This window comes from Panthera uncia, assembly GCF_023721935.1.
Source record: "Panthera uncia isolate 11264 chromosome A1 unlocalized genomic scaffold, Puncia_PCG_1.0 HiC_scaffold_16, whole genome shotgun sequence".
Taxonomy (NCBI): Eukaryota; Metazoa; Chordata; class Mammalia; order Carnivora; family Felidae; genus Panthera; species Panthera uncia.
Window position 1 is genome coordinate 10,800,003 of NW_026057576.1, and position 19,707 is coordinate 10,819,709.

A 19,707-nucleotide genomic window follows, 5' to 3' on the forward strand; every position below is an offset into this window, starting at 1 on the left:
GTCCTTTTTCACTCACTGCCTTTCTTACTCCCAATAAATAATATAACTTAACTTATACAAGGGATCGTTACCAACAAATATTTCTGCGAATTCACAGATTTATCACCGTCTTAGATTATGAACTTCTGGTAGGCACATATCAAGAGAATTTTACGTAGTCATTGTACATGTCCGTAGCTATTTAAGAATCTAATGAAACCTAGAATCTTTTTTTTAATTTAATGAGCCGGCATCTCAATAAATAAGTGCACATGAAGCAGGAATTTAATAAATGTTTTGCTGTTGACAAAATAAAAAACTAACTAGACTACAAAGAATTTCACCTATTCAGTTAATTTTTTAACAATTGCTGACTGAGCTTCTACTGTGTATCCCGCCCTGGGTGTTCTTCCTTCACTGTAGATGTTGGAAATGTGTCTTGTGTTAATCATATGTATTATATAATGCATATACATGACCTCTATATCATACATATGTATATGCATATTATTGTATACGTATGCATATGTATATATTTTACAATAGATTGCATATTAAAACTTACATTGTACCTAGTGCCTTTTTGAACAGGACCCACAGAAAAACAAACAAACAAACAAACAAACAAACACATTTTCTATTATGACTCAGAACACACACACACCGTACATATCTGTAGACGCAGACAGAGACTGAAAACACAAGTTTTGTGAAATAGTGCTTACTTAACCTCACTCTGCAGGGTGCCATCACCCGCTATTTTCTCTTGTAGAGTTTTCTATTCTATTTCATTGAAATCATCCTGGTTAGCACCCAGGAAATAGGTTTCATGATCGAGTAGTGGGTCACAACCTGTACTTTGACGACCCTCTCTAAAGATTCCATAAGCCAGGCATTCTCAGTACACCAGTAGTCAAGTTCTCTACGGAAATGACAGGCTGTCATCCGTGATACTATATTCTACTCCTGGGCAGATTGGTGCTTTATTTGTCAGCATCTTGCTTGGTTGCAGAAATAGCTCTTTCAATAGACTTAATGTGAGTCTCGGGTTGAATGTTGGGTTTCTAAGCTGGGTATTCAGGACCTTGTATATCTTAATGCTTTCTTACTCCTTAATGCAACAAATATTTATTGAGTACTGGGTATTAAGCTAGAAGGCGAGGTTACAAAAGAAATAGAACAAATACCTTGCCCTTGTTGCACTTAAGTGGAGTAGGGGAGACAGGTAGAAAACAAGTGTATAATGTGTCATCATATATCATCAGGAGGTCAGTGCCCTGCAGGAGAGCAGAGCTGGGTAAAGGGCTAGAGGGAGGTGCCATCAAGTGGCTGGCCAGAACAGCCTCTAATAAAACCAGAAGGAAGTGAGACACCATCAAGTGCCCTTTTCCCCCACCTACGTGAATTCCTACAATCCCATTGCCCCCATTCTCTTCAGCCTCGATGCCTTCTTTGACTGTATCTATCATCAGTTATTTCTAGGTCTCATCTTTAAGGCCACCATCCCAGAGAGTCCCGCCCCGACCCCACAGTCAAGGATACGTCTCCCCTGCTCCTCTCTTACAACAACCTTCACGGCACTTCCCATTTTTGTAATTATATTTCTGGACATAATACCTGTCTTCCCTGCATATTACCAGCTCCCCCCAGCAGCTGACCCAGTGCTCAGAGCCTCCAGTAAATACTTGATGACTGATTAAATGAACCAGTGAAATAAATAAATTAACGAATGTTCTCCTACCTTTATGTGCTCATCGGTTGGCTTTTCAACCTGACACTGCCTCATGGCATCTTATAGTTGAAAGCACTGCATTCTTTGAATCTCTCAGGTGGTCTTTTTAAATTTACCTTTGAATTCTGCACCACCCCACAGAATTTTGCAGTGTAACTTATGCATATCAAGGATCAGCAGAACTTTGCCATTTAGTGAAGTGATTAACTGATCTCACTCAGACACTTTTGAGACCCAAATATTTCTGGAAAGGCTCAAACTATATTATTGTAACATAGGTATGATAAAGGATGCCTGTGTAAATGGCATCCTGCCTGCGTTCGTCCTGGCCATGTATTGTAAGTGTAAACACCCTTGAGATCCACACCACCCATCCCACACATTTAGTTAATGTGGAAGGATGTTGTTGGGCCTGAAATCTGAGTGAACATTAAAACCTATGTGATCGAACCTGGAATAAATGTGTTGTTTGATTTTTCAATGTATTTTTTAATTGAGTTGAGTTCAATGAAATAATGAAGGAATGCTATTATCCCTTCATTATTGCCCTTAGAAGATATAGGGAACTTTTTACAAATGAGGCTTATCTTTTAAAAAAAAAGTTTGATTATGAAATTTTTCAAACAAACACAAAAGGGGAAAGAATAGTACGATATATAACATATTGCCATCACTTACATTCAATAGTTAACAAGGCTTTGTCAGATTTGCTTCAGTTATACCTCCTTTCTCTTTGTTAAAGCATTTCAAATCAAATATAGGTATCGTTTCCTTGAATGCCATACAGTCAATGTACATTCTAGAAAATATGGGTACGTTCTTACCTATCCACAGTGCTAACTTCATACGTAACCAAACTGACCGCCATTCTTTGATGTAACCTAATCTCTAGTCCACATTCAAGTTGCTTTGATTGTCATTTTCAAAAATGTCTTTTAACAGTTGGTTTGCTTTCATCAAGATTCAGACAAGGTCCACACATTACATTTGGTTGTTCTGTCTCCTAAGTCTTTAATCATCCTACCCATTTTTATCTCCTCCATTGACTTGTAGAAATTAGTGCAGTTTTCTTGTAAAATGTACCTACCTTTGAATTATTGCTTTGCTTCCTTAGGGTGACATTTAACTTGTTCCTATAGCCCCATGGTGTTTTGTTTTTTGTTTGGTTTGGTTTGGTTTGGTTTGGTTTTGGTTTGTTTGTTTTTTTTTTTGTTTTGTTTTGTTTTTTTTGGTAAATGGACATTAGCTACAATGTTTTGAAAACTTGATGAACATGGACATAGGGCAAGTTACAACTCCCTGTCTGCCACACTGCCAAAATCATTTCTGTTCCAGTGGTAGGAGCCTGAGAGCCCCTCTGTCATTCAGGAGTACACAGCCAACACCATTTTCAGTGGTTGAGTGTCATAACTCTAGCCAATATCTTGCCACTGGTAGGGAATTTTGAAAAGGCTTCTAGAGTTGATACTCTAAAAATGCTTCTTAAACACCTTAATTATTGTAACATCGCATCAGGAAACCTACGGTGCATGTTTTCTCTACTGGGGAATAGTGATAGGACTGGATTTCAGGTTCACTTGTGTAAGATGCACTGTCTTCTATCCTGTTTCAGATTCCATCTTTGTTCTTTTTCCCATAGTAGCTGCAATGGTCTTTAATTTGTGTTGTCCCTCAAACGGCCCTTCTTGAGCCCACCCTACACAATAACATCAGCTCAGCATTCTTCCCAGAAATCTGCTAACTCCCAATTGTCCTCCAAATATAGTCTAAACTCACATTGGCTTGCCCTTCAAAACCTTAATTCTGATAATAAGAACTAAACACCTCTATTTTTTTATAGGACTTGAGAGTTTAAGTTTTTCATATATATGTACTTGCTCCATTATTTCATTCACACGAAGACTGCATTATGGAATCAGATGGGTTCCATTCAACAAAGATTAAGCAAGCACAGTTGTTTAATTAGCTATGCCAGATACTGTGCTAAATACATGGAATAAAGACAAGATGTAATCTTGTTCTTGAGGACTTTACAGTCCTTAGTGAAGAGAAAGTTTGAACATGCGTGCTAAGATAGGGATGTGTGGTAGGAGGGTGAGAGGAGGGAGGAACGAGGAGAGATTCTTAGCAGACGCATGCACCTGCCATGCTATTCCCTGTGCCTGGGTTGCCCCTTTCTCATCTTTACCTATCAGAATCCTTCAAGACCTGGGTTGAGTGCCATCTATTCCATAATGTCTGGCTAATCGATGGCCTAGAAAAGAGATAATGCCTAGTTAGTATAGGATTTTGTGAAAGACTCTCAGTACATAATTCTTTTTTAATGTTAACACAAGTCTTGGGTTTACAACTAGGAATAAAGACAGGCTTCCTTGTGTGTCCACCCGTAATAGAGGAAGTTGCTAGTGGTCAGGACTAGTCTCACTAGCTAGTCTCAGGAAAGGGAGTGGAGCCAGAAAATAAGGGGAAAGGTTAGGATCATTCGTAAAACTTTCCCACATAGAGAGGATAGATGATAGAATCTCACTAATTCATATTAATTCAAGGGAAAGCAAATGTTAATCTTTAAAAAAAATTTTGAGTATAGCTGATATACAATGTTACATCAGTTGCAGGTGTACAAGAGTGATTCAACAAGCTTATATGTTATGTTCACCACAAGTGTAGCTCCCATCTGTCACCACACAAGCAATTACAGTACCATTGACTATATTCCCTATGCTGTGCCTTTCATCCCTGTGACGTATTCACTCCATAACCAGAAGACTGTACCTCCTGCTCCCCTTTACCCATTCTGACCATCCCTGTACCCTTCTGTCAACCATCAGTTTGTTCTCTGTGTTAATAGGTTTGATTCTGCTTGTTTTTTTTAGATTCCACATGTGAGTGAAATCATATGGTGTTTGTCTTTCTCAGTCTGACTTATTTCACTTAACATCATACCCTCCAGGTGCATCCATGTTGTCACAAATGCCATGAAACATGCACCGTAGGTATATGTACACATACATCCATACCACATCTTCCTTATCCATTCATCTGTTGATGGGTAAGTGTTAATTCTTTGAACTGTGCAAGTATTGAATAAGTGATGTTTTATTAATTTTGACTATATATTTTATATAGTCATAGAATGAATACTGGTGCTAGAAAGGACAACCTGGCCTGGATTCTTTAAAAATAACAGATAAGGAAACTGAAGCCCAGTTGGTGCAAGTTCATCCCCCAAGTTCATATAGAGCCATACTAGGACCTTTGACTCCCCATTTGGTGTTCTTCCTATGTTTTGCCTCCAGAGCATTAACTTAGTTAAAGTTAATGAAGCATATCTATAGGCAAATGGAATGAAAAACAATGTTATTAACTGGATTAATTGGTCCTCTTTGTTTTCCCATTTATTTATATCAGAGACATCAAACTATACTCCTGGGCCAACAGCATTGGCATAATCTGGTTATGCCTAGTTAGGATTAGTTAGAACTGGTTATCACTGGTTAGAAATGCAGGTTATTGAGCCCCATCCCAGACCTGCTGAATCAGGTGGGGTGCAGCCTTCCAGGCAAATCTGACATGCCGAGATTCTGATCACCACCGATTCACATTGTAAATCAGCATAGCCTTTTGAAAGTTACCATTAAAAACAAAATACAAAGCCTTGTCCAGTTTATCCTAAAGTTTGACTTAATGCATTGCAAATTAATGAGATTTGTGCTGCACAAAATAAGCCAGAAGAGGAAGAAAATGGAGAAGAAAAGAAAAGGAGAGAAGGAAGAGAGGCCAGTCAGTGGAGGGCACATGAATGAGAGCAGTTTGTCTGTTTTGCTGAGAAGGAAGTTGAAATTCAGGATTATCCTGCCTCTAGAAGGTTATTCGATCTCCTTTTGGTGAGAAAGGACCTTGAAATGTCAATGTAACCTCATCTTCCTTTGCTCACAGATCTTGGCAGACATTTGTTCAGGCTCTGATGACAGTACCTACTTTGAAAATTGGGGAAGGTCCATGTAATTGCATCTTAGCAGATGACAGACATTTAGAAAGGCAATCATTGAAGTGTTACTGTCATTTCTGTAAGATAAAATACTGTAAGTCAAAGGAAGAGAGAAAAGAAAACAGGGCAGTGACTTGATGCCTACTTTCTCTTTATTGAACTCCTTCACTCTCTCCCGGGTATCCAGTCTCTAGGAGACCAAAGACAAAAATGGTGTGGAGAGGTTGCAGACTGAACAGAAGTTCACTTGCTCCTTGTTAGAATAACAACCAGTTAAAGTTGATATCATCAGTATATCTAGGAAGGAATGGTCTCTAGATCTTTCTAATGTATGTCAGTAATCAGATTTCGTATATTTTATGGGTCTTCAATTCTTGGCTCTGTTTTATACTCTTAGCCTTCCCAAAGCCCTTATACTAGCTAAAAGACGCATTCGAGTTTAAGGGGACAGAGAACTTGGCAGGATGCACCTCTGTGGCTGGCACATTCTCCAAATCACAACATCTGTATTTTATTTCTTCGTCCCCTGAAGTCCCCACACTGGCTCATACCAGGGCCAAACTGTGGGTAAGGGAACTTATTTTATTCAGTCTTCCTCATAAACAACTGGTTTGTTTTTAAATTCAGGATCATACAAGAAGCTCAGAAGATATACATGGGATCAGATCCTGGGTCAACCACTCTGTGACCTTAGGCAAGACACTTAAGCTCTCTTCACCTACATGGTCTTAGCTGTAAAAGTGAGAGGGGTTGGCCTTCCAAGATTATTTTTGAGTATTAAAGACATTATCATGGGGCACCTGGGTGGCTCAGTCGGTTGAGCATCCGACTTCGTCTCGGGTCATGATCTCATGGTTTGTGGGTTTGAGCCCCGTGTCAGGCTCTGTGCTAAACTCTTGCTCAGAGCCAGGAGTCTGCTTCGGATTCTGTGTCTCCTTTGCTCTCTGCCCCTCCCCCCGCTCACGCTCTGTCTCACTCTGTCTCTCAAAAATAAATAAATGTAAAAACAAAATTTATATATATAAAAAAAAAGAGACAGTAACTATCTTAGAGCCATCTTGTGGACCCTGAAACTCGAAGGCACACAATTTGAGGACTAGAGAATGGAGAGAGTGAAGTAGCCTGAGAAAGGAAGAATGCATTTCATCAATGAAAACGCAAGGAACATTTCACATTACCAGAATTTTACAGAAATTAGTTAAGAAGAACTTACCATGCCATTGAATATATTTTTCTTCCAAGGCAAAAAGCATTTGAGTATTTTTGCCTTGTACTCTCTTCTTGACCAGTTTTGAAACATATAAAATTAAGAGTTATCCATCTCTTTGTTAAGAAATGTTTTTCTGTTGCTCAAACTAATTGTTTCTTTAAATCTCAACATTTTCCATTTCTTAAGAATACCCTTCAGAGGAAAATAATTCTTCCTATCACATTTGCAGGATTTTTTCTTCTTTTTATCCTAATGTATTTTGCATGACTTTTAAAGTTTCTGGCCACTTTGAGTATTTGCAGTACCTTTTAAAATACCATTTCTTAAGCACCCTTATAAATGCATTAGTGGACAATTTATTATAGTTCTATACACAGTGTGACATGTTCTCACAGTAGCTGCGTCATTCTGGGTTTGCTATGTTTTATGAAATGTTCCTGTAATGCCAGTAAACAGAAAAAGTCTTACAGGAAAAGAGGGACTGGGGGGGAAACATCAAGTCTTCAAGAAGGATCCCAGCACTTGGGTACTGACAGGATTTGCCCTTAGAACCCACAAAACGAATGAGGTGCTGAGAACCGGCAGAAAGAAGAACATATATCCAGCTGTGAACAAAGAAATCTAATCAATCTACTCCTGTGTTCAAAGATAGGTTACAGTGATCTGTAGGAAGTAGATTTGTTTAAACGGACCCTCCATTTCTAAGAGGAGCAGCGACTTTGAACAGTGACCGCCATATAATCTCAGGGGCACTTCAAAAGAAAAGGAAACCACTTCTTCTTTATTTCAAACGCTCGGAGTCTGATTCCCATTCTGGGAACATCAGAGCAAGCACTGAATATTGGCAACAACTAACTCTGCGCTTGTCCGTCTTTATAAGTGGGGGAAAAAGCCGGCAAGGATGGGCCTCTTTCCTGAGTTGTATACTTTGTGAGGGGAGGTGAAAAGGCTGCACGTCCAATGGGCATTTTGATTCATGCTCTTCACAGCCTGGTTAAAATTCTCATTCCCAACCAGAACAGACGCAAAAATGGGCAGGTCAAAGGGATGGGTCAGAGAAGCAGATCCTGCCCAAGCCAAGTGTGTTTGGATTTCCTTAGACACCAAGAATGCACACGGCTCTCGTTGCTCTCCACGGCAGTTCCAAACCCAACATTTGAACCTCTATTCCCTCACTGTGTTTAATTTCCCTTCATTTTTGAACGTACTGCGATCTGACTTGCAGTTTGACTTGCAGTGTATATGTGCGTGTGTGTGTACAAAACATTGCGGATTGTATGGTCCTGCTTCAGCAAACCGTAAACTCTGTGAGGGCGGGAACTATCTGTTGACTGCTACCTTCCCAGGGCCTAGAACGGTGCTGGAAACCCAGGTACTCGTTAAAGAAATATTGGTCTAAATGAATGAGTGAACGAATGAATGACAGCCTTAACAGGTGAGGGGATCAACTTCTCTGAAAATCTGACTGAGAAAACCAATTGTTGTCCTGTAACATGTGGGGCCACTTACAGCCTCTGGGACATTCATATGAGGAAACTCGTTATGACATTAACTTTCCTTGCAGCGACATAATAAAAACGTAGCCAAACTATGAGTTGTGGGGTATTTGTATTGGTGTCGCAGTTTGGAAGTTAATAATTCCTGGAAATGTTGGCAATTCAGGGAAAGTTTACTGAAGACCTTAGCCAGCTAAGAACGGCCAGCCTAAAAATCATGTTATTAGTCCATGACACTGGGGAAAAAAATAGTCACGTTCAGGAGATCATCGTTTGCAGTTAGAAATAGATCTAATAAAGAGCTAATGAATGGGCCACAAAAGCCTCAAACAGATTTCTTCCAGACTAAGGAATGGGCCCTGCTTACTAGAAGAAATAGAGACTCAGGGAACAAGGGGAAGAAGCTCCTGAAGCCATCCTGCAAACCCAAACAGAAACCGAATTTGGGCTAAAATAATGGCATCGGCAAAACCCGTTTAAGATACAAGAAGGCAATGGAGAAAAATTAGAACGTGTCAAATCCAAGAGGAAAATGTCAGTGAGAAAACCTAAACAGAAAGCAAATTCCCAAAAGTTTCAGTAAGGAAGGTCCTGGTTAATAACTGAACGTGATGCCCTTGTGGCCCGTGCCTCTGTTCCCCGCCCACAGGAACCCAGGTCTGAGTGACTTTCTAGGGACGTTGAGCTGATGTGTGCAAATAGGGAGATGAGCTGAAGAAGAGAAGGAGAGATGGTTAAAGCAGATGGAGAGGAAGCTCAAAAATTTATCACATGCAGGAAAATTTAAATGAGAGAAAGCGTTTAATCTAGCAAATCAAATCGTTCCTTCAACATGTCTTTTTAGGTGGGGAAGATAACAGTGACCTGTCAGGACCCTTTCATCATCAGGGATCCCTATTTCCAGAGGCCCCACCATGGAGGCACCATGGATGGCACGGTCTCCGCGAAGTCTGGGAGGGAATCCTGACCTCCGGCCGACTTGCTTGCCTGGCTGGACAGAAAGTAGTGGCAACACCGTGGTGGGAAGAGTCAATTCAGACAGTACTTACTGCCTGCTTTGGCAGAGCCAGAGAGGGGCCAAAGTGTGACTATTACTGCCTTGCTGGTTTGTCTGTTGCAATAAAAAATAAGTTCCAGTTAAAAATTAGACTTATGGGGGCACCTGGGTGGGTCAGTCAGTTGAGCGACCTATTCTTGGTTTTGGCTCAGGTCCTGATCTCATGGTCATGAGATCAGGGCTCCGAGTAGGGCTTACTCTGGGCATGGATCCTGCTTAAGATTCTCTCTCTCTCTCCCTCTCTCTGTCTCTGTCTCTCTGTCTCTCTTTTTCTCAAAAAAAAAAAAAAAAAAATCGGACCTATGAAGAAAGAGATTAATTCTTCCGAGTGAAATTCTTAAGGTTGTTATTTACCCTTTATACCCCAAACCTTTTTTTTAGGCTTACCTTTTGGAAATTGACCTCACTCTTCTTCCCACCTTCTCAAATACAGGACTACATATCAAACTTATTTTAGCTTTTCCATAGGACTTAAGGTCATCATCATGAATATTAGTTGTGACAACATGCTAGATGGATCTGTCACTGCCCCCACACTTGTCAGAGTGTCTGATTCTGTGGCCTTGTGCCAAATGGCTTCACACAACTGCATTTTTAAGTTACAGAGCCTTTTTAGAGTAGTGCCTTCCCCCCCGCCTTCTTTTGCTATTAGAGTTTCTACCCAAGATGTTGCATCTTTCCTTGTAATTTTCTGTTTCCAGACTACTGTGAACTTCAAAACTGGACAGTGGATCTTAATTATGTGTAGATTAAAAGCCAGTACACAGGGAAAAATCTAATGATGTTTTCTAGTGGTAATGTTCTCATATTTAGACTAGTAGAGACTTTGTGACTCAATTTTGACTACCAGGGAATATGTATTGTCACCAAATAACTGAGCTCCTGAAAGGTGCTACGTCATATGTTTACTTTTGAAAATTATTCCGACAAAAGGCTAGGATTTGTTATGAATCAATTATGGTAGGATACAGGGAGCTATTAGAACAGAGTGGGTCTCGTTCAAGGACATTTATCCCATTAAATTTTACTGCATCTCTATGTGCCCCGCTGATCTGTTTAAAACAGGAATGATGGGCGCCCTCCCCTTGAATCTCTTTCAGCTCTGCCACAGGGCTCTGCTGGGCTAGGATAGTTCCTCTCCAAGGCTGTGTAGACTCTTGCACTCACAAGGATGTCTGGCTCTGAGGTACAGGTGACTAACTTTTTTTTATGACAGCAGTGAATTGGCACCTTGGCCGTTTAAATGGAATATTCATCAGAGACACATCCTGGTATCTGGAGTTCAGCTATCTGGTTCAAGACGCAACATTTCAGAAGACTGCCGGAGGTCACTCTTGAAATTTCTCTCACTGGGGTCGGGACTTTTAGGCCCCAGAGTCTTTTAATTATGGATCTGATCTTGCAATTACGTATTACATCAAGCTGATTAGTGCTGTCTTCTAGAAATGGATTAAATCCTGTGGAAAACTAAAGGTAATGAAAGATTGTCCTTCACTTAGACTTTCTCAGTTTCTATTCCAATCTCCAGCCCTATGGCACAATGCCCTGGAAACATGAGGAAAATACCTCGTGGAGACCTTAGTCCCTTTATTAAGTTGGTCTTGGGATCCCAGGCTTCCCATTTCCAAAAGGCACCTGCACTGAGGAGAAGCAGGTAAAGGCAGAGGAGTGACCAGAACTTCATTTGCATCACCTGATTTTGAATATGTCCGATTAGAATCAATCATGCCTTTTAGGAAGCAGCTTCAAGTGCTGTTTAACTGACTCTTCCTTGCAAATACTGCACCCTCTCCCTTTAATGACTCTAACTACTGATTCGTCTCTGAGAGCTCCCTCCCTATGAGTCAAGATGTACAGAAATAAAGTAAGGTGTCATTTCAGGTAGTTATTTAAGGAGATCTACTGAGTATTATCTGTATAAAGAACTCTGTATTAGACTAGGAGGCTACAGTCTTATTCGGGAACTTTCAGAGGATAACACGGAGAAGAGTATATGGTTCAGTTATGGGGCCAAGCCTTGGCAAAACTGTGTGACCAACTGATGATTACTTCTCTTGTCAGCTATCTTCTGAGTCTTTCTTAGGTAATGTAGGATGGAAGAGGCCAAAGAACATGAGTTAAGTGTCTAAATCTGGTAATACAGACTTACCAGGGAAGAGTGGGCAGGTGGAGGTAGGTTTTGTGGAGATCGATCTACACGTGGCTCTGAAAGGACAAGAGAGTTAGATGATCAGAGAAGAGTGGAAAGGAGCAGGAAGAGAGAAAGGAGGAAGGCATAGGGAAGAAGAGTGTGCTCCTGGGCCAGCCAGGGTATCAGCCTGGCTTGGGGACAGGGTGGAAGCAAACTGCTGAAGGCTATCAAAACCAGACCATGTGTGAAGGCTGGATGGTAATTAAGAGCCAGTGAAAACCTTGAGAAAAAAAAAAAAGTTGTAATTGCAGCCATGGTGAAGGGGCACCTGGGTGACTCAGTTGGTTAAGCGTCTAACTCTTGGTTTCTGCTCAGGCCGTGATCTCATGGTTTCGTGAGTTCAAGCCCCGTGTTGGCTCTGCACTGATGGTGTGGAGCCTGCTTGGGACGCTCTCTCTCTCTCTCTCTCTCCCTCTCTCTCTAGCCCTCCTCTGCTCACGTAGTCTCTGTCTTTCTCAAAATAAATAAATAAACTGAAAAAAAATGTAAAGCCATGGTAAAGAAAAATTTGGTATATGAAAGGAATGAAATAAAGTCAGCACAGAGGCTGCTATAGTAATTGAGCCGTAAGTTTCCAAAGGCCTGGACCAGGATGGAGCTCATAAGAATGGAGAAGAAATGGAATAATATACATAAAACATGTTTTAGTTTTATAACTTGAGAAGCCATAAAGTGTGGTGGTAGTTGAGATATGGGAAGATCCTCCAGATGTAAGGGACCCCTCAACTGTGTGGCAGGTCGAATGGATTAGAGAGAAAGCATAGAGAAAGAGGAGATAGACCCTAACACAAGGACGTGTTTGTCATCTGATAAAATAAATACAATTTTTCATTGGCTTCCTCAGAATTTTACTTGGGATTGAAAGAAGGGAAGAGAAGACTTGAGTTTATTTTCAGTTTTGAGAAAAGTATTCAGCTTTCCTGGAGAACTTTTTCCCTCTTTCATTATCAGTGACAGGCCACCCTTCTCTTACTATCCAAACCAGCATCCAAATGAAGTCCCCTTTTTTCTTCATCTTTTCTTTAATCTCCGTATTCAGCCACCCTGAGCTGGAGAGTCTTCCTTTTAAAAGTCTACTTTATTGGGGCACCTGGGTGGCTCAGTTGGTTAAGCGTCCAACTCTTGATTTTGGCTCAGGTCATGACCTCACAATTCGTGAGATCGAGCCCCGCATTGGGCTCTATGCTGACGGTGTAGAGTCTGCTTGGGATTTTCTCTCTCTCTCTCTGCTCCTCCCCTGTTCTCTCTTTCTCAAGATAAATAAATAAACTTTAAAAAAGTTACTTTATCATCATCCTGTCCTAAGCCACTTAACTCAACATTTCTTTCATTGGCTATCATGACCAACCGTGTCACAAGTACTTAGGTGGAAGGAGATAGCGCATGTTAGAGTTTGACGTGCCAAAGTACAGTAAAAAGTAGAGAGACGTGAAATTTTCATTTACGAATAAAAATTGCTTTCTCTATCAAATTAAAATACTTGTCTGACTCTGTTGCATTCTAAAAGGAGGCCACTCACTAGGGACTCTCACAGCTGCCTCTGTTGAAGATCTAATCCAGGCAGGGAACCTGCACATTTTGGAAGAGGTGAGGAGAGGTATCCCAACTTGAGCCGAATGGTGGCGTGAGTGAAAAGTCAAATGCACATCTCGGATGGCATAGATTGGGCACTGCCTGAGCCTTTTATCTTTCAAGAGGGGCATCTCTTTCAGGAGCAAGAGCCAAATGGGCTTCTGAAACTTCTGGGTCATGGAAACTTCTGGAAGTCACCACCCCAGAAGTCTTTTCCTTTTTTAGAATGAAGCACAGAGAGCTCCTGGCCATTAGGAAAACCAGGACAGGAAATCACTTTTTTTCCATATACATTTTCTTAGTCCATTTCCCTGGCACATAAAAAACAAGCAAAAAACATCTTAAATGTTGTAGGATTCATAGTTCAACATCAACAATTATGTTGTATGCTTACAACATAATTCACCTAGGGGCATCTGGGTGGCTCAGTGGGTTGGGCATCCAACTTCAGCTCAGGTCATGATCTCATGGTTCATGGGTTCGAGCCCCACATTGGGCTCTGTGTTGACAGCTCAGAGCCTGGAATATGCTTTGGATTCTGTGTCTCCCTCTCTCTCTGCTCCCCCCCCCCCCACTTGCACTCTCTCTCTCTCTCTCAAAAGTAAACATTAAAAAAATTTAAAAAAGAAACATAGTTTACCTAAAGCAATGTAATAACCAGAAATACTTTGAGATTATCAAACATGGCATACTGCAAACTTAATGTAATCAAAATAGTTACATTCTGACACCATTCCTTTTTTTTAAATTAATTTATTTTTGAGAGAGAGAGAGAGAGACAGAGAGAGAGGCAGAGAGAGAGAGAGAGAGCGCGCACAAGTTGGGGAAGGGCAGAGAGAGAGGGAGACCCAGAATCTGAAGCAGGCTCCAGGCTCTGAGCTGTCCGCACAGAGCCAGATGCGGGGCTTGAACCCACCAACCGTGAGATCGTGACCTGAGCTGAAGTTAGACACTTAACCAACTGAGCCACTCAAGTGCCCCTGACACCATTCCTAAAGAACACGGCCAGGTTATGACATCAAATGCATCATTCTTCATATGATTCATATCCGTACATTGATGGCTTAATACAGCCAATCTGGATACTTAGGATGTCATTTTCAGCCGGTAAGAACATCTGTTGTATTTTTCAGCTTCTCCAGTTGGCAACGGTTATATCAAGCCTCCGGTTCCACCTGTTTCTGGCACACAGAGAGAGAAAGGGCCGCCAACCATGTTACCCATCAACGTGGACCCAGACAGCAAACCAGGAGAATATGTCCTCAAGAGTTTATTCGTCAACTTTACCACTCAGGCTGAGCGCAAGATTCGCATCATCATGGCAGAGCCTCTGGTGAGTATGCGCCACGACACCTGTTTCAATTCGTCTTTATACTAAATATAGTAGACTTTAAAGCTCTGAGGAAAGATGGATTGTTTTCCCCCAGATTTCCAAAGATGTTTTTGATTCCACAGGTGATTTTTTTTTTAAAGATTGTGATTAAGTTTCCCGATTTAGAGGGGAAAAAAATGAGAGGGGCGCCTCGGTGGCTTAGTCAGTTGAGACTCCAGCTCTTGATCGCGGCTCAGGTCATGATCCCACGGTTTGTAGGCTCTGCACTGACAGTGTGAAGCCTGCTTGGGATTCTCTCTGTCTTCCTCTCTCTCTCTGTCCCTCCCCCACTCATGCTCTCTCTCTCAAAATAAATAAACTTAAAAAAAAATGACAGTCAAGGACTTTAAAAGAATCCTTAGCAAATACATTTCCGTGGCATGTTTCATTACTGCATTTGAACAGTAATAAGCATAATTTAATAACAGGAAGTGTGAGTCCTAGAAAAACTGTGTTCAGAGTCCCTGCCATGCATTTATACTTGAGTCGGAATCTTTTGTCTGTTTTTAAAGTAAATGAGAAAAAAAAATCATTCTTCAAGTGGCTTCCTGGACTTCCAGTTTGAGAACTTGGGTCTCAGCGATCTATTGTCTGAAGAAGTTATTTGGTGAGTCATTTAGAAACACCTCTTTGTTTTCTGAAAGTCGGAGGACAGGAGATCCTCGGCTCACTTACCTTTAGGTCCCTTATTAGACAGATAATGTCCGTGGACGTCAGTATCTTTCTTTGCAGATGATTCTGCTACAAAATAAGGCATGTGTTTCAGCCTTATGTTAATTGCTCTAACAAGGGCTCTAAAGACAGAGTACTGAACCTCAAAAGGACAGTCAGGAAGGAAGAAAGGCCAATGGGCAGATTCAGATTACCTTGGCGGGAGAAACACAGTAGGAGAAAAGGCAAGGAATCCAGAGTGACACAGCTTTTTCTATGAAGCTCGGCTTTGTACCTCCTGAGAGGATCCTGGGGCATAAGAAGACGCTGAGAGGTTTGCTTTGCAGCACCAGAGCTTAAAATAATTAAGTATGATGGTGTTAAACCCACAACAAGTCTCTAAACAAATAAATAGCAGATGATGTTCGACATCATCTGTTAAAAATGACCTTTGTAAGAATCACAATTGAAGAGTTGGGAAACAAAATTCAAGAATATTTGTTAAGTATATGGTTGCCTGACGGTTACAAATTTTGCATTTTAAAGTTTTTATTAGATCAGTGGAGGTTATCTTTATGAATTCTACCTTCCTATTAGGGAATGTTTCTTGGTTTTATAGTTTTAATCATTTAAACCTCAGTACGGTACCTTTTCCACATTCACTTATTTTTGAAATTTATTTTTCTGCTACTCTTTCTGCTAATAATAGCTAATATTTCTGGAGTACTTACTATGTGCCTGGCACTGTGTTTCATTTAGTGTCTCCTTTAACCTTTACAATAACCTCAGGTAGGTAGTATTTATATCCCCATTTACAGATGGAAACGTTGGCACAGAGAGGGCGAAGTAGTTGCCTAAGGCCACACAGTGTTGATATGAACTCAAGCCTAGTACCTTCAGAGCCCGCCTCTGAACCCTCTACACTCTGTTGCGTCTTTACGTGGACGTCCTCACGTGAAGATACCTTCTTTAATGTCTTACAACCAACCAACACAGGGCTCTCCTATAACTTAAACTGGCCAAAGATCAAGTACCCAAATTCTCATTGCCCCAAATTGTGCTGATCCCTGGAACCCTCTGAGCGCCTGGGTAGATTCTGAGGCTGCCCGGACTCCCTCCCCTGGCAGAGGGTGGGAAGCCAGCTTGGGTCCAGAGGTCACGGGGGAGTTTAAGGAGGAGAGAGCAGTAAGGCACAAGGAGGAGTTATTCCTTCACCGTGGCAGATCAGGGTCTCTGAAATTGTTTGTCATAGTGCATTTCCCTAAGGAGCTGGGAAGTTGTACCAAAGTTTAAAGAGATGCTAAGACTAGGCCCTGACATCTTTTGAGCCATCCCTCTTTCCAAAATAATAGTTTAAATGCCATTATTTGAAACTTTAGTAAGTGGGGTAGTTTGGGGCTAACTTTTTCTTCACTCAGCTTGGCATTTGTTTGGATGGCATTTTCTTTTTGGAGTAAACGTCACGTCTAAAAATCTACTATGTGCCATAGCATTCTTTTAATTAGAGGTAGACAATTTTGTTCCTTTCAGTGAGACGCCTTAAACGTCCCTAAACAGGAAAAATGGGAAAGAAAAAGTGTAAGTCCTTTTCACCAGCAAATCTTTATTGTGGGCCTAGAGTGACAGGCCACTGGATGCTGAGTGCCAGGTAGAAGAACATTATGTTCAAGAAATGTATCAATCAAATTTCAGTATTGTTGCTTTTCATAAAAAGGGGCTATTTATTTCCCCCTGTACTTTTTGGCAGAGACGTAAGCTTCCGTGCCATATCCGTTTCTGGTCTGCTGAAAAATGCTTAGTAATTTTTGTCCTTGTACTTGTGCACTTACGGGGCAATACACGTGAGTCGATTTTGCGGCTCACTGCTGGATTCAAAAAATGTTACTGTGCATTTGTTAGTTCTGTAGCCATAGCAAGAGGTGTTATTTATTTTTTTGAGAGAGAGAGAGAGAGAGAGAGAGGGAGCGTTGTTTATTTGAGAGAGAGAGAGAGGGAGCGTGAGCATGGGAGGGGCAGAGAGAGAGAGAGAGAGACAGAGACAGAGTCCCAAGCAGACTCCACACTGCCCACACAGAGCCCAACACGGGGCTCGAATTCACAAACCAGGAGATCATGACCTGAGCGGAGATCAAGAGTCAAACATTTAACTGACTGAGCCACCCAGGCACCCCAAGAGGTGTTATTTTTGATGTTTGTATAATACATTTAAAGTGAATTCCAATAAAGACTCACTACTATTTCTCTTGCTCAGATAGTTCTATTTGAAAGACATTGAATCCTTTAAAAGCCCGAGTTTATGTAGCTTTGTATCAAAGCACAAAGTTGTTTTCTTTTTCTTTAATGTAATTGGAACTTGTAGGGGAATGGTAAGGGTAAATTTCAAAAAGTTGGAAGTAGAGATTTATTCCTTATGGCAATACTCAGGAATCTCTGTTTTTCAGTTTACTTTCAAAAGACTAAGTTCTTCAAAATTCCACATCAGCCTGCGTGGGATCAGTTATACACAGCATCAAAATTAAAGTTGTATCTATGAGTTTCCAATGTCCAAATAGCTAACTTTAATGAAAATAAAAGACAGGAAGGAAAAATATTCTACCAAAATTACATTTTAGCTTGTTTTTCTTTGCAAACATTCTTCACTAGTTTAGCAGTATTGTTCCTTGTGCTCAAAAGATGCTCAGGTCATATCTATTAATATTTGTGGATTAGTCAGTAATTTTACTCTACTTTTATTGCTTCATGGGGTTAGTTTTTTTTTTTTTTAAGTTTATTTATTTATTTTTGAGAGAGAAAAGAGAGGAGGGGCAGTGAGAGAGGGAGAGATGGAGTCCCAAACAGGCTCCAAACTGTCAGTGCAGAGCCCAACGTGAGGGCTCAACCTCATGAACCGTGAGATCATGACCTGAGCTGAAATCAAGTTGGACACTTAATCGACTGAGCCGCCCAGGCGCCCCACTTCATGGGCTTAGTTGATAGCATTTGCTTTTGCCCAGTCCTACCATTATTTTACCTTTCCCATGCCAAGTGTCTTAAACAAGCTAACTTGTATTATCTGTGGCTTTTTAAAATTTTTATTTCAAATTTTAAAAAGTATAGAAAAAAATAATACGGATGTTCATTCCTTTTGTCTCCTACTCTTTCCCTCTGTTTACATTTTCTTCTTCCCAAGGCCCCTGGGTGACTCAGTCGGTTATGTCCAACTTTGGTTCAGGTCATGATCTCACAGTTCAGCAGTTTGAGCCCCCCATCAGTCTGTGCTGACAGCTCAGAGCCTGGAGCCTGCTTCCAATTCTGTGTCTCCCTCTCTCTCTCTTCCACTCCCCCACTTATGCACACTTTATTTCTCTCTCAAAAAATAAATAAACTTTAAAAAAATATTTTTTTAAATAAATACATAAATTTTCTTCTTCCCAAAGTATGTTTTCTGTAATTATTTAAGTAAGAGTCAGTGGGTGGTAAATCACTCAGTCTTATTTATCTAAGAGGTCTTTATTTATCCCTCAGCTATCAGTAATAGTTCAGCTGGGAATAGAATTCTACTTTGACATTTATTCTCCCTCTAGACTTTTGGTGATATATTTCACTATGTTGCCACTATCACTGCTGGGGGAAAGTCTTTGGTTGACTTGTTATTTCTGGATTATTGATTTTTGTTCCGTTTGCTTTTATGGTTTTTCTCTTTGTCTATGGTGTTTTTAAGTTTCACTACACTGTGTTTAGATGTGGCATTATTTTTATTTTCTTGTTGGAGACTCTCATGCTTTTTGAATTGATGGTTTATGTCTTTCATCAGTTCTGGAAAACTCTTAGTTATTAATTATTTGAATGTTGCCATTCTTCCATTTTCCCTCTTCTCTTTTTCTTGCATCCCTATTAAATATATATTAGACATTCTCATGCTGTATTTCATATCTTTTTACCCTTCTTTTATTATTTTTATCTCTTGCTACTGCAGTCTGAGTAATTTTCTCGGGCCTATCTCCAATTCATTAATACTTTCTTGAGCTATGTCTAATCTGTTGTTTAACTTGCCTATTAAGAATTATAATTTTGGTTACTGTATTTTTCATTTCTGGGAGTGCTGTTTGCTTGTCTTTTAAAATCTATTTAGGTGTATTTTGTTTCTTTCTTAAGTTTACAGTTTCTATTCTATGTCTTTGATCACCTTAAACATACATTTTTTGTGTGTCTTCTTTTATTTTTTATTTTTTTAACAATTATTTATTTTGAGAAAGAAGGAGAGAGAGAGAGAGAGAGAGAAGGTGAGTGGAGGAGGGACAGAGAGAAAGGGAGAGAAGGAATCCCAAGCAGGCTCCATGCTGCCAGCACAGAGCCCAACTTGGGGCTTGATCCCATGAACTGTGAAATATGACCTGAGCCAAAATCAAGAGTAGGATACTTAACAGACTGAGCCACCTAGACACCTCTGTGTCCCCTTTAGATTAGTCCCAGAGTTATC

At 40.5% G+C, this 19,707-nt stretch overlaps 1 protein-coding gene across 10 annotated transcripts in view; it reads left to right on the forward strand.

The window, feature by feature from the left end:
* Positions 1–19,707, forward strand: part of FRY (FRY microtubule binding protein) — a 339,974-nt gene that overhangs the window by 111,867 nt on the left and 208,400 nt on the right. For 9 of the 10 annotated variants that reach the window (XM_049646775.1, XM_049646767.1, XM_049646768.1 and 6 more), the window contains one exon: positions 14,359–14,558. In XM_049646775.1, coding sequence (XP_049502732.1) covers positions 14,439–14,558 — 120 coding nt within the window. In that variant the 5' untranslated portion in view covers positions 14,359–14,438. Of the gene's footprint in view, positions 1–2,947; positions 10,936–14,358; positions 14,559–19,707 lie in introns of those variants that run through there. The other variant, XM_049646773.1, reaches the window with a different exon arrangement.